Genomic DNA, 13,682 nt, shown 5'->3' on the forward strand with positions numbered 1-13,682 from the left:
CAGGAGAATCGCTTGAACCTGGGAGGCGGAGGTTGCAGTGAGCCGAGATCACCCCACTGCGCTCCAGCCTGGGTGACAAAGCTAGATTCTGTCTCAAAGAATTAAATAAACTTTCACCAATAATTTGAGTATTCATTGATGATTCTTGCCTCAATCAATGATTCTGCATTGATTATAAAATGTTGTTTCTAACTCTTATATCTATATTTATTAGTTGGAACTCTAGGTAAGGAAGAGCTTTCTTTTCTCCTGTTTTTGTTTTCTTAGTATCATTTTGGACTTGTTGATTTTTTTTTTTTTTTTTTTTTTTTTTGACACGGAGTCTCACTCTGTTGCCAGGCTGGAGTGCTGTGGCGCAATCTCAACTCACTGCAACCTCTGCCTCCCAGGTTCAAGTGATTCTTCTGCCTCAGCCTCCCGAGTAGCTGGGCATGTGCCACCATGCCCAGCTAATTTTTGTATTTTTAATAGAGACAGGATTTCACCATGTTGGCCAGGATGGTCTCGATCTCTTGATTTCGTGATCTGACCACCTCAGCCTCCCAAAGTGCTGGGATTACAGGCGTGAGCCACTTGGACTTGTTGGTGTGGCTTGCCTGGACTTGTTGATTTTTTAAAAATATTTAATGTTACTCATTTTGATGCTTAAAATGACCCAATTTGGTTAGTGGGAGCTCCTTCAACCTGGCTCCCCAGGTCCTTTTAATATATCCCACTGATTTTTTTAGTATTTCCTTATTTTCTGACAAGATGATGCTCTAGGCTTATCTTATATTTTCCTTGCCCAACCCGGGAATCAGCAATTTCTCCAAGGAGTTTCTTTAATAGGTATGTAGTAGTATATAGTAGTAGTTTCTTAGTTTCTTTTAGTAGGTATGTCATTTAGAAGCTAAAATTGTCACTAAGGGTTCACATTGATACTGGAGTATCATTGCTTTGAGGCATTTCAGCAGACAGAACTAGGAAAATTTATGCAAATAAGTGTGTATATATATGTGCGACACATGTATATATGAATACATATTTGTCGTACTTTTAAATCATGAGTTCATACTGAAACTTCTAATCCAACACCATGGGTGCTTCTTTGCCTTCCTTCATTCTGTATTGTCTCTCTTACTACAGCAGTAATAACCCTGGCTCCCATTATTCTCAATATATTTCACTCATTTGCTCAGTGCTACCATAAATACAAGTTTCAGAATCACTACAGCTCTATCAACAATAAACCATCTAAAGTTCAAGACTTCTTTGTAGTTCGTTTTGTCTTTAAACTGAAGATATATGGTTAAGTTACCTGAATTAGTAACTGAGTGGTTATCAATGTGAATTAGTCATTTTTGTTTGTAAACCACTTTAAAGCCTTTCCTCCTACACTGTTGACTTGATTTTACTAAGTAAAGCATTAATAGTTTTACCAGAACTGGAGATTAAGTTTGAGCATAAGGACCAACCATGGAGTGCTGATCCAAGATGCCCCCTGGGCATCCTCTGTGGTGAAAACCCAGGGCCCTCCCACTACTGATGGCTTTCCCTTGGCTCCAGAGATCTGTTAAGCATTGCTTGGACAGTGAATCATTATTTCAAGGTCAACTTAATGTGTGACTGTTTATTCTCTTTTCCTGTTTCAAAAATATTTTCCCCTACCCCCCATTCCCAGTAGCCCTTAAGAGTCATTCTTTTTTTTTTTATTTTTTTATTTTTTAAGCATCTTTCTGCTCTCCTTCAGTCACCAATCCTAGTTGGGCTCTAAGGACTTTTGCAGCAGTCTCTTCCCTGATCTCTGTGGCCTCCCACTAAGCTGTAAATCCTGTTCTCAGCTACCATACTAACTCCAGATCCATATTTTGTTGCATTCCTCTGCTCCAGCACCACTTCCAGAGCTCCCTGTTCTTCAGACTCCTTAGCCCATATAGGTGGTCCTGGACACTCTGTCCCTCCCTTGCTTCCCTTGTGAGTTTCTGAGCCAACAGTTTTTGTTTTCGTGGTCTCTGCTATGGTCCATACAAAAGTATATACAAGCTCTTTTTTTTCTTTTTGGAGGGAAGAGTCCAAGAAGTGTTTCACTAGGTTGTGCAATCTGGATACTGAGATGGTAGAGGAACCAGCTCAGGAGAGCAACTGGGCTAGCAGCTTTACGGAAGCCTTGGATGGTGGGGAAACTCCCGTACAGAAACTCAGCTGGTCAAAGAAACTTGACGCTGCAAGACCTTGGAAGCTTTGTCAAGTGGACCAGCCTCCATGGACCATGGAATGCCTTGAGAATAATGACAGTTGAGTATTCTCTTGGCTGTTGTGTGGGAATGCCTTTCCCAGCTGGTGCCCTCACCTTAAAGGGGAAAAAAAAAAAAAAAACCACGGGATTGTAAAAATGGGAAATACTTGGGTCCACTGAGCTGATAGCTGACAAGCATCTGTCTTTAAACTGAGAGCAGATAATGTGGTGAGCTGTGGTGTAGGAGGCACCACCAGGGTCTTGCTGGTCCTGCCCCTGCCTTGTGTTAAGCCAGTTCATCCTGAGCTACACAGCTAACAAGTGGTGAAGTTGGGATTTGAACTCAGATGGGTTTGACCCCAAGCCTGTGTTCTAATCATTTCAAAGTACTGCCACTCAGCTGATGAGGAAGGTGAGATGGACTTCTAAGCGTTGGCAGAAGAGTAGGGGTCAGGGAGGTTGGTGGTCTGTTCCCCTAGGCTTGTGTCTCAAAGAACCCAAAAAGCTACTACATTTAGACAGCTTTCCTATCTCCTGCATGAATCCCTTGCAAAGCAGTGCCAACAACAGATGGCCAGTCACCTGAGTTGCTAGAGTAATAGGAAGCACATCCACAACATAGCCTTCTAATGCTTGTTAGAAAGTGCTTTTGTTGCCAAGTTCTTCTAGCTTCTTTTTTTGATCCTGCCTTGGTCTCCCCAGCCCAACTTTCTGCCTCTGGTTGCACTGATACTTTGTCCTGGTGCTGGTGCTTAAGATGTGGTCTGTCCCGCCAAAGAAACCTGTGTTAAGTCCACATGTGGACTTAACTCTTGATGGAGTTGATGAATCAGCCCATTTCACCTATTCAACAGATGTAACTGTTTTGTCTTTCTGGTTCCAAAGGATTTCTGGAGAGCTATGGCTTTACCCTTTTAGAGAGAACTATTGGCCCTCATACTCTGCACCTCTGATGTCAGCATGGGATTTCTATAATTCCAAGCAGGAGCTACAGCCACTTGATAGGTAGTGCCTCAGTCTGGGGCCTCTGTGGAATCCAGCTGGCATATTCCAGCCAATGTGGCAGCCTCAATAGTTAAGTTTTGACCATGTCCCTACTGTCCTGGGTGGTGAAAATACCCCCTTTATGTGTTCTTGGGAGAAGATTCTCTTCAAAAAGTGGTGCCTGGTAAGAGATTTCCATAGAACAAGACACTCAGAAGGGCAGGGATAGAATCTTACCTGAGCTTGGTCTAATATGAAAAGCCCAAGGCTGGGTGCGGTGGCCCATGCCTGTAATCCCAGCACTTTGGCAGGCCAAGGCAGACAGATGGCTTGAGCTCAGGAGTTCATGACCAGCCTGGCCAATATGGTGAAAGCGTGTCTCTATTAAAAATACAAAACTTAGCTGGGTGTGGTGGTGGGTGCCTGTAATTCCAGCTACTCGAGAGCCTGAGGCAGGAGAATCACTTGAACCCCAGAGGCGGAGGTTGCTGTGAGCTGAGATCACACCACTGCACTCCAGCCTGGGTGACAGACTGAGACCCTGTCTCCCCCACCCCCTGCAAAAAAAAAACAAAAAAAACCAAGCCTGAGTGGCATCAGACCTTTGTTTCCCATGAAAATATTAGTCCCTGCTTGATGGACTTTTATCTGGGAACAAGGGCAAACAGGGAGTGAGTGAGTTACAGTCAAACCACAAATTGGAGATTTGCAAGCCTGACCCAAGGGAAAGTCCTCAGCTAGTCTCATACTCTTGTAACCATCAAGATGAGCTATTACAGACCATCCTTGCATGACCTTCCTTCCCTGGCTGCCTGGAAAGCTTACTTGCCGATTTGTCTCCCACACCTTTGCCTTTTCTGCATAAGCATATTAGGCTGTTTAAGGAACTCACCCCATATTGCCAGACCCATGAAGTGTGTAGGGTATGACTTCTTAAGAGCGAGGAGGTCTAATGCCAAGAGAAAACTTTTTTTTTGAGACAGGGTCTGGCTCTGTTACCTAGATTGGAGTGCAGTAGTGGTGCAATGTCTGCTCACTGCAACAACCTCCGCCTTAAGGGCTCAAGCTATCCTCCTACCTCAGCCTCACAAGTAGCTGGGACTATAGGTGTGTGCCACCACACCCAGCTAATTTTTTATTTTTTGTAGAGATGGAGTTTCACCATGCTACCCAGGCTGGTCTCAAACTCTTGAGCTCAAGTGATCCACTCAAATTGGCCTTCCAAAGTGCTGGGATTACAGGCGTGAGCCACCATGCCTGGCTGAAAACAGTTCTGCAGCTGCACTGAATCTATGTGGTCTTCAAAAGGGCACTGCCAGGGTGCAATTATGCATATAAGCCCAGAGTCTCAAGCCAGGAGGACCCATGCTACAGGCCACTGGATGTTCCCTGAATGCCTCATGCAAAACTCAGTTTGCAAGCGACTCCTTCTTAAACCAAGATGACTTGGCCTACACACACTCTAGAGAAATCTAAGGAATGAAAGAAAGTGAGCTAGTCCTAAATTCTGCTTTCTTAAAAAAAATTAAAAAGCCAAAACAACAAAACCACCACCTCACTGATACGGTTAACTTGCTGTCATTTAACAGATTATCAGAAATTGCAAACTAACTCAAGAGCCACAGGATAGGAAATCATCTCTTTAAAGCCATACCTGGTAGGAACAATAGGATGACTACCACAAGCCTGATTTTGAATAGTTTATTAAAGGAAAGGTGAAGCATCAGTTTCAAATTGTACAAAAGGAAAAAAACCTCATATTGCAAATGTACAATTTACAGAATTACTAGCAAAACCAATCAAGGAGACACCGAAAATACAAAAATTTGATTGACTTCAAACTGAACTGGAAACCCATTGGAGTAGATATTTAGCCTTTTTGTGTGGCATGGTAGTCTACAATTCTGTCAGCATCTGTTTTCCATACAAGACTGTCACACAAAGGATCAGTTTGTGCATGTGCCAGGGCACCTCATGGCTTGCTCCCCGGCCAAAACCACAGGCAGGCAGGGCTAGGGTGGACAGTCCAGTCATTCCTGCGCCTTCACTTCCAGTGAAGCCCACAATTCTGGGAGAAAATGAGGCCCCAGCTCCCCTAACTGGAGCCCAAGAATTGCTGAATTAGCAGAGAAAACATTTTGGTGACCAGGTTTTTTCAGAACTGTACAAATGTTGAGAAAAATCTGTTTTGTGTCTTTACTAAAAGGATGAATAAAATCATCCATCTTGCTTTCCCGCACAAAAGATGATCACTGGGTGTGCAGAATTTTTAAAAATGTGTTTTGTATTTGATAAAAAAAGGGAAAGCCTCATGATTCTGTTGCAACTACTTTAAAAACCAGCCCAGAAACAGCTGTGGGTGGATTGGTTTGGAAATTCTGAGGCTTACTTTAGAAATCTGAAGGAAGAAACTAAGTGGGGTTTTTAAAACAATAGCAGCAAGTCATAAAAGTCTAGGCAGAATGCAACTCTAAACCATTGTAGACTGTCCTGAAGATTCATAATTTCTTTCCCCAAAAGAATTATTCTTAATATGCACATTTAACACTGAAATGTAGCTGTAATTCAAGGTAAGCTTAGGAACTTCACCCTCTAAGCACAGACTTCTATGCAGCACATACTTCTATAATCAGTAAACTTAATTCACAAAATTAGCGCATAAGGGTATTAAGTGCATGGGAAGTAGACACAATTATGTTACACTTAAAATTACTTTCGAATGATGATAAAGGATTTCTTCATGATTATCTTAAGAAAATGGAAGTCTGTGTAACTTGAATTTGGCAGGGCATGAAATAAGTGGTAAAAACAGCAAACTGATAACTTGAGAATCATTTTCGTTTTACTGAGAATACTTTATTTGCTGGTAGAAGTTGCTAAAAATGCACAGAACAAATACCAATAGAAAATGCACTGTATTTGAATCTCCCTAGTCTATATAAAATGAACCGTGTACAGCATCTGTTGGAAAAATGGCTGCATGGACATTTCTTATTTTATGCCCACTTATAAATAAAAATAAACCTTTTTATTCAAGAGTATATAAAATCTGGGAATTTCATATCCATATCCACAGAGGGTGTGTGGTTTTTGGCAGAGATGCACTATGTCAGAATTTCATCTTAGCTTGTCAATGTTCTGCTCCTTCATTATTTGTGTTCCACAAAGGTCAACCAAATCCAGTGAGCTCCAAAACACTCTTCGGCAATTAGGATGAGCTGCTTACTCATAGGTTTAATAAAAATGGTTAGCTTTTAAAACATAAAAAGGCAAAATGTTAAAACGGTTTTTAAATTGTACAACAGGAAAATAAAGTTAAAAATATTTTTTTTTTACTCAATGTTGAGTTTTCATAAAACAGGTGTATAACAGTGTTTATCTTGACAGCTGTTTTAAAAATTTAAAATTTCTTCCTCCCTCCAGAAAAACACACACATCTGTATTGGGATAAGTCCAATAGTAGGACACAAATGATTTTCAGGTCAGTCTTTCTGAGTGGACATTCACCAACATTCCATTAGGTAATTTACATGCTCCTCTTCCGTCACTGCAAAAAGGGATTGACCTTAATCATTTGATTAAAAAACAAATCAGATCACATCAAAAGTGTTTTTCCCCATACAAGCTATCACAGTATATAGGCCTCTAGCTCTAAATAATAGAGTTCCAGATTTGTAAATTTTCTTCAGACTTCAGAACATAGGCATTCCAAATCCCTAGAAAAATGATGAGAAACATAATTATTAATTTCATGCATAAACAGGACCCAGGAACCATAAATAAAAAGCAGTAATAATTTAACATTTACTGAATCATCTTCTATGATAGCTGCAGAGTCAAAGAAGTCTGGCCTTAGCTCAGCTCTCTCTCGCCGATTTCTTGATGGAGGCTGGAAAGAGAAACAGGTTTCTTAATTTTTTTCTGAGATCATTAAGACAATGAATTGTGATAATCAGCTAATATTTCTGACAGTATCATAAATATATAGACCTGCTAAGAGTCAATTTTGAAAGGAAGAAGAGAATCTGGCTTTTATATGAAATAGATTTTTTAAAAACCGTACTTTTGGCTTTTAATTATGTTGGCAAAAACGCACAAAACTTTCAAACTATAATGAATACACTGAACATGTAAATACATATAAATAACTTTGGGCCTACATGCCCAGGCCATATCTTCCCTTTCAAATCACAGAAAAATTTATAAAATTGATTAACTACTAGGTGATAAACCTCTGAATTCCCCAAAGCAGGTAGATGGAAAGTTATTGGATGGTGGGGGCAGATTGGAGTAATATGATCTCATTTATATTTATAAAACTTACAAAAACTTCTCATTATGGAAAATTCACAACATACAAAGCACAATGTTACAGGCTGAATTATGTCCCTTCAAAATGTGCATGCTGAAGTCCTAATCCAGTACCTCAGAAGATGCCAGTATTTGGCGACAGGGCCTTTAAAGAGGTAATTAAGGTAAAATGAGGTCAAATGGGTGGGTCCTAATTGAATATAGTTGGGGCCCTGATAAGAAGGAGACACACATATAGGAAAGACCATCTAAAGACAAGGAAGAAGGCAGTCATCTACAAGCCAAGGAGAGAAGCCTCAAAATAAATCACCATCTCAGGACTTCTAGCTTCCAGAAATGTGATAAAAAAATAAATTTCTGGGCCAGGCGTGGTTGCTCACGCCTGTAATCCCAGCACTTTGGAAGGCCGAGTCGGGCGGATCACGAGGTCAAGAGATCAAGACCATCCTGGCCAACATGGTGAAACCCCGTCTCTACTAAAAATATAAAAATTAACTGGGTGTGGTGGCATGCGCCTGTAGTCCCAGCTATTTGGGAGGCTGAGGCAGGAGAATCGCTTGAACCTGGGAGGCAGAGGTTGCAGTGAGTCAAGATCACAGCACTGCACTACAGCCTGGTGACACAGCGAGACTCCATCTATAAATAAATAAATAAATGAATGAATAAAAATTTGTTTAAACCACTCAGTCTGTGGTATTTATTATGGCAGCCTTAGAAAATACACAGAAAAAGCAGCATGATGAATTTCTATGTACCCATCACCCAGTTTCAAAAACTGTCAAACATGTGGCCAGTCTTATTCCACTGAGTCTCACTGTTTTTCCTTTCCTATGTAATTTTGCCTATAACTACTTCAATGTGTTGTCTATAACTGATGAGAACTTTTGAAAAAAACATAACCACCATTCATTACTATTCCTGTAAAAATAAGTTCTTAGTATCACCTATGGTTAGTCCATATCTCAAACATGTCTTCTCATACTGAACAAATTAAGTCCCATATTCGGCATTTTGTTACGCTGAAGCACTGCAGATTTTTGTCAGGCTCAAATTTAAAGCACAAGAGGCCAGATACACATGTGATGCTGAAAGACAGATCTAGTATGAGCTCTCTTCGAAGAAGGTAAAAAGAAAGAACCAGTTTCTGTTAGTATCAGAATTTAAAATATGACTGCTTTGAAAGCAGGCTTGAAAAACACCCAAGCTCATCCAAATGCCCACTGTTTTTGGTCAATGTTACCTCCTCCTCACCTCACCCTTCCTCCCAGAATTCTGAAAATAAGAGGATAATTTTTGTTTGTTTTTTTGAGACGGAGTTTCGCTCTTGTTGCCCAGGCTAGAGTGCAATGGCACAATCTCGGCTCACTGCAACCTCAGCCTCCCGAGTAGCTGGGATTATGGGCATGTGCCACCACGCCTGGCTAATTTTGTATTTTTAGTAGAGACGGGATTTCTCCATATTGGTCAGGCTGGTCTCGAACTCCCGACTTCAGATGATCCACCCACCTCAGTCTCTCAAACTGCTGGGATTACAGGCGTGAGCCACCGTGCCCAACCTAAGAGGGTCATCTTACACCAATGCCCCCACATATTTTAACAAAAGAAAAATATAGTGAATTTCTCTACCAGATCAATAACCATGGTGTCCTCAAATTCTTCATTCATATCTTCTAACTGGCTTCGGGATGACATCATCACATCTTCAAAGATGGGCTCAGCATCTTCCTCCATTAGACCCCGACTGGTAAGAAAAAGGTATTGTCAGAAAGCTCATTAGACTCCACCATTTGGAATCCTGGCTGTTTCTCAGATGAAAGTTACTCTAACCAACTGAAGTACACCTTCCAATCATGACCTACAGACTACACAAATTATAATGAACTCCAAGACAATTAAGAATCATTCCTTTGGTTCATTCAAGATTTCATCTCACACATCAAAAGGAAGTACAATTCAATAATAATGGTTGTTAATATTTATTTAGCTATGTGTCAATTACCCTAAAATTCTTATTGGTACTATTATCCCAATTTTACAAATGAGGAATCTGAAGCACAGAATTTTTTTTTTTTTTTTTTTTTTTGAGATGGAGTGTTGCTCTGTTGCCCAGGTTGGAATGCAGTGGCGTGATCTCGACTCACTGCAACCTCCACCTCCTGGATTTAAGCGATTCTCCTCCCTCAGCCTCCCAAGTAGCTTGGATTACAGGTGCCCGCCACCATGCTTGGCTAATTTTTTGTATTTTTAGTAGAGACGGGGTTTCACCATGTTGGCCAGGCTGGTCTTGAACTCCTGACCTCAAGTGATCTGCCTGCCTCTGCCTCCCAAAGTACTGGGATTACAGGCAGAGCCACCACGCGTAGCCAGCACAGATGTTTTAGAGCTTGCCCAAGGCCATGCAGCTGCCAAGTGGCAAAGTTAGGATTTAAATGCTGAAAGTGTGAAGAACTCACGTCCTCCTTTCCTATCCTATGCTGCATAGCATATCACGAATTGTAATTTTAACTCCTAAGACCGAACATCAAAGATACCCAAGTCATTTCACAAAATGATGGGCATCACATAGTTATGTTCTTGTGACACTCAATGTAACACTTACACAGCATGCCTCACTCCAGTTCTCACTTTCATGTAGTTCATTCCTGTTCTGTCCTTCCGATTTAAGTCTTCTAACTTCGGCTGGCCTAACCAAGAGATCTGCATCTGAGGACTAAGAGAGGGTACTATTATTAATTTTGTAGCAGCAGATGATGAATTTAACTAATGAGGCCCATGCTAAGAAAGCCAAGGTAGGTTTACTTAATCTCATGTAGTAGGAATTAGTTGGATTTATTCTGGTGCCTTTTTATTAAAAAGGCAGTAAGTTGCCCAAAGATATCTGTAAGTCTCCAAGAGAAGCTGGCTGAGGCTAACTGTTAGATGCTTAAACTATCAACCAAATCTCTGCCAAACAAGGGCTCTCAAGACCTCTGTCTTGGGCTGGTGCCCCACTCACAGGTGTACCTAGCTGGACAGCAGACCCCTAACTAACAAATTATGTTGGCTTGGCAGCAGAAAGTTCTCCAGAATTCAACAAGGAAGAATATAGCAGCTTTTCCTCAGTCTTTATGGAGTCAAATCTGCACTTGTACTCTAAACTTACTGGCACATGGAAGTGTGTGTAAATATGCCTCTAAGGATTTTTTTTTTTTTGAGATGGAGTCTTGCTCCGTCATGCAGGCTGGAGTGCAGGGGCGCAATCTTGGCTCACTGCAACCTCCGCCTCCCCGGTTCAAGGGCTGCTTCTGTCTCAGCCTCCAGAGTAGCTGGGACTACAGGTGCCCACTACCACGCCCAGCTAATTTTTTGTATTTTTAGTAGAGACAGGGTTGCACCGTGTTAGCTAGGATGGCCTTTATCTCCTGACCTTGTGATCCACTCACCTCGGCCTCCCAAAGTGCTGGGATTACAGGCATGAGCCACCGCGCCCGGCCAGGAATCTTTTTTTAAGACAGGGTCTCACTCTTGTCACCCAGGCTGGAGTGCAGTGGCATGATCTTGGCTCCCTACAACCTCTGGCTCCCAGGCTCCAGTGATGCTCTCACCTCAGCCTCCCAAGTAGCTGGGACCACAGGCATGCACCACCATGCCTGGCTAATTTTCTTTTGTGGTGGTGTTGAGACAGAGTCTGTGTCACCCAGGCTGCAGTGCAGTGGCGCGATTTTGGCTCACTGCAATGTCTGCCTCCCGAGTTCAAGCAATTCTCATTCCTTGGTCTCCTGAATAGTTGGGATCACAGGCATGTGCCACTATGCCCAGCCAGGAAACTTTAGTGATTTTTTAGCCAATACAAACTGTCACATGAACTTGTTTCTAAGCTGTCTTTATATCATGTGGGGCCACCACCTTGATTAAACCTATAAACCTGGAGCAGGGAAAAGAAGGCAGACCACAGCCACAGCGACTGACAAATGGTAAGGTCAGAGAGGCAAGGCAGGCTGCTAAAATAAGGAGAAACCCACCCTGTAGGAAGAGGGGTGGGGATATTGGTTAGCTCACCCATCTTGGGATGCTTGCCATAAGGCAAACCACCTTCTAGGATACTTGGCAGCACAAGAAAGCCCAGTTATACCATGGGTGACAGTGAGTATCCTCTTGGGTTTGCAGGCTGATCCCTTAGAGCAAAGGGGTCTTATGAAAAGCCAGGATTTGATACTTCTAACACTGTCTCTTTCATTTTCAACCTAACTAAATTTGTTGAGTACAAGTGAGAGTTCTCCCTCTTATCCATCAGAGTAATTCACAGCATTACCCCACCATACACAGAAACATAAGTTAGGAGCTCAGAGAATTTCAAAGTTGGATGGAAAACAAAAAAAGATTTTTATAAGCAAAACACACCATCACCCTCTGCTTTCTCTACAATTTGCAGAGGCCTGTCTACTAGAAAACATTTTAATTACTAGCACGGAGAAAAGGTAAGACCTTGATTCTCTCTTTGAGGGCAACTATTCTCAGAATTTATCAAGTAAGATCTTAAAAATTCTTAATCCATGAGAAGTTTGAGTTTAAAATATAAATGTAACAAGACAAAATATTAATTAAATGGATGATAAAGGTCATATAGTCTATTTGGTGTTCAGACTACTGACAACATAGGCTCTTACAGGTTTTCTTGCCTAGGAAGTAACCTGCATTTCTTGGCAAATCCCTGAGAAGAAACAGACCTGCCCAATGAAAATGCAAATGCTAACTGAAATTAGCACTTGGTGAGACACCATACATTTAAAGGTCTGTGAACTTCCAGGAACTGATATCTTCAACAATGTTTGCAGATTTTGTATAGCTCTTCTCACATAAGGTTTTTACCCTCTGTTTCTGGCTTCTTTTATCATGAAGTGACCAGCAATATGTTCTGATGAACAAATAAAGTTTTTCTTAAATAGTTTTACTTTCTTTAAAGGTTTTTTGCCAAGAAGACAAATTTTTGCTACTTACTTGTGTAAAAAGTCTGGTTCAGAACCATGTTCAGACTCAGGTTCTTGAATCTGGTCTCCCATGGGCCGGCTGTTCTCCCGCAGTACAGTGGACGTGAGTTGTGGTGCTGGCAGGGGGCCAGGGGTCTGAATCATGGTGTCAGTCCTGTTTAGCCATGTGTTATCCAGACTCTCATCTGTAAAATTCCAGTTAAGGTCACAGAATGTTGTGGGTGAACTCTGGTGGCAGTTATAGCACAGACTTGTGAAGAGTGTGGCTATGCAGTTAGACTGCCTACTTTAAATCTCAGTTCCACCACTGACTTCTATGACTTTAATGACTCTGTACAAGTCATTAAACTTCCAAAGTTGAGTTTTTTCATATATACAATGGGAACATCATTACCTAACCTCACGAAGTTGTAGGGACTAAATGAGGTAATGTATGTAACCACTGAATGTTAGCTATCATCACATCATCATCTCTTTAAGTCCCTCCATCTCTCAAGATTCATTCATCCTAGAAGGGGAAGATTGCAGCCAGCCAGAGTTTGCTCAAGCAATAAAGGGCCTGTTTCCTGGGCCTCACAGGGGTCTCAGGCAGTAGCAATTAAAATCTGACTGGCTTTTGTGGAGAAATAAGCAAATCCCCTTGCATAACTAGACACTGGTCAATAACTTCTTGCCAGGTTATACATATGGAGATGGGTTGAGAGGTTCACCATTTTCATGCCTCTGTGTCCTTCAGGGAAGCCTTCCCTGATTACCCCCACCCAATCCCCCACTTAACATTTTTTTTTCTCTCTTTTTTAAGATGGAGTCTCGCTCTGTCGCCCAGGCTGGAGTGCAGTGGCGTGATCTTGGCTCACTGCAACCTTCGCCTCCCAGGTTCAAGCAGTTCTCCTGACTCAGCCTCTCGAGTAGCTGGGATTACAGGTGACTACTACCACACCTGGCTCATTTTTGTATTTTTAGTAGAGACAGGGTATCACTACGCTGGTTAGGCTGGTCTTGAACTCCTGACCTCAGGTGATCCGCCCGCCTCGGCCTCCCAAACTGCTGAGATTACAGGCATAAGCCAACACACCCAGGCTTCTCTTTTAATTTCTAGAGGAAATACATTCTTACTCACTTACGACTTAATTATATACTATCCTGTATTAGCAGGTATGTGATCTGTCATGTGTTTTTAACTGTCTCTGTAAAACTTAAGTTTT

At 41.8% G+C, this 13,682-nt stretch overlaps 1 protein-coding gene across 5 annotated transcripts in view; it reads right to left on the reverse strand.

Moving 5' to 3' along the window:
• Window positions 1-4,886: 4,886 nt before the first annotated feature.
• The window catches only part of STAG1 (STAG1 cohesin complex component), a 401,927-nt gene continuing 393,131 nt past the window's right edge, over window positions 4,887-13,682 (reverse strand). For 3 of the 5 annotated variants that reach the window (XM_015132094.3, XM_077991518.1, XM_015132097.3), the window contains 5 exons: window positions 12,488-12,662; window positions 10,110-10,220; window positions 9,137-9,251; window positions 7,008-7,088; window positions 4,887-6,915 (listed from right to left, as the gene is read on the reverse strand). In XM_015132094.3, coding sequence (XP_014987580.1) covers window positions 6,892-6,915; window positions 7,008-7,088; window positions 9,137-9,251; window positions 10,110-10,220; window positions 12,488-12,662 — 506 coding nt within the window. In that variant the 3' untranslated portion in view covers window positions 4,887-6,891. The remainder of the gene's footprint in view (window positions 6,916-7,007; window positions 7,089-9,136; window positions 9,252-10,109; window positions 10,221-12,487; window positions 12,663-13,682) is intronic. The other 2 variants (XM_077991519.1, XM_077991520.1) reach the window with 1 other exon arrangement.

Source organism: Macaca mulatta, chromosome 2, assembly GCF_049350105.2.
Source record: "Macaca mulatta isolate MMU2019108-1 chromosome 2, T2T-MMU8v2.0, whole genome shotgun sequence".
Taxonomy (NCBI): domain Eukaryota; kingdom Metazoa; phylum Chordata; class Mammalia; order Primates; family Cercopithecidae; genus Macaca; species Macaca mulatta.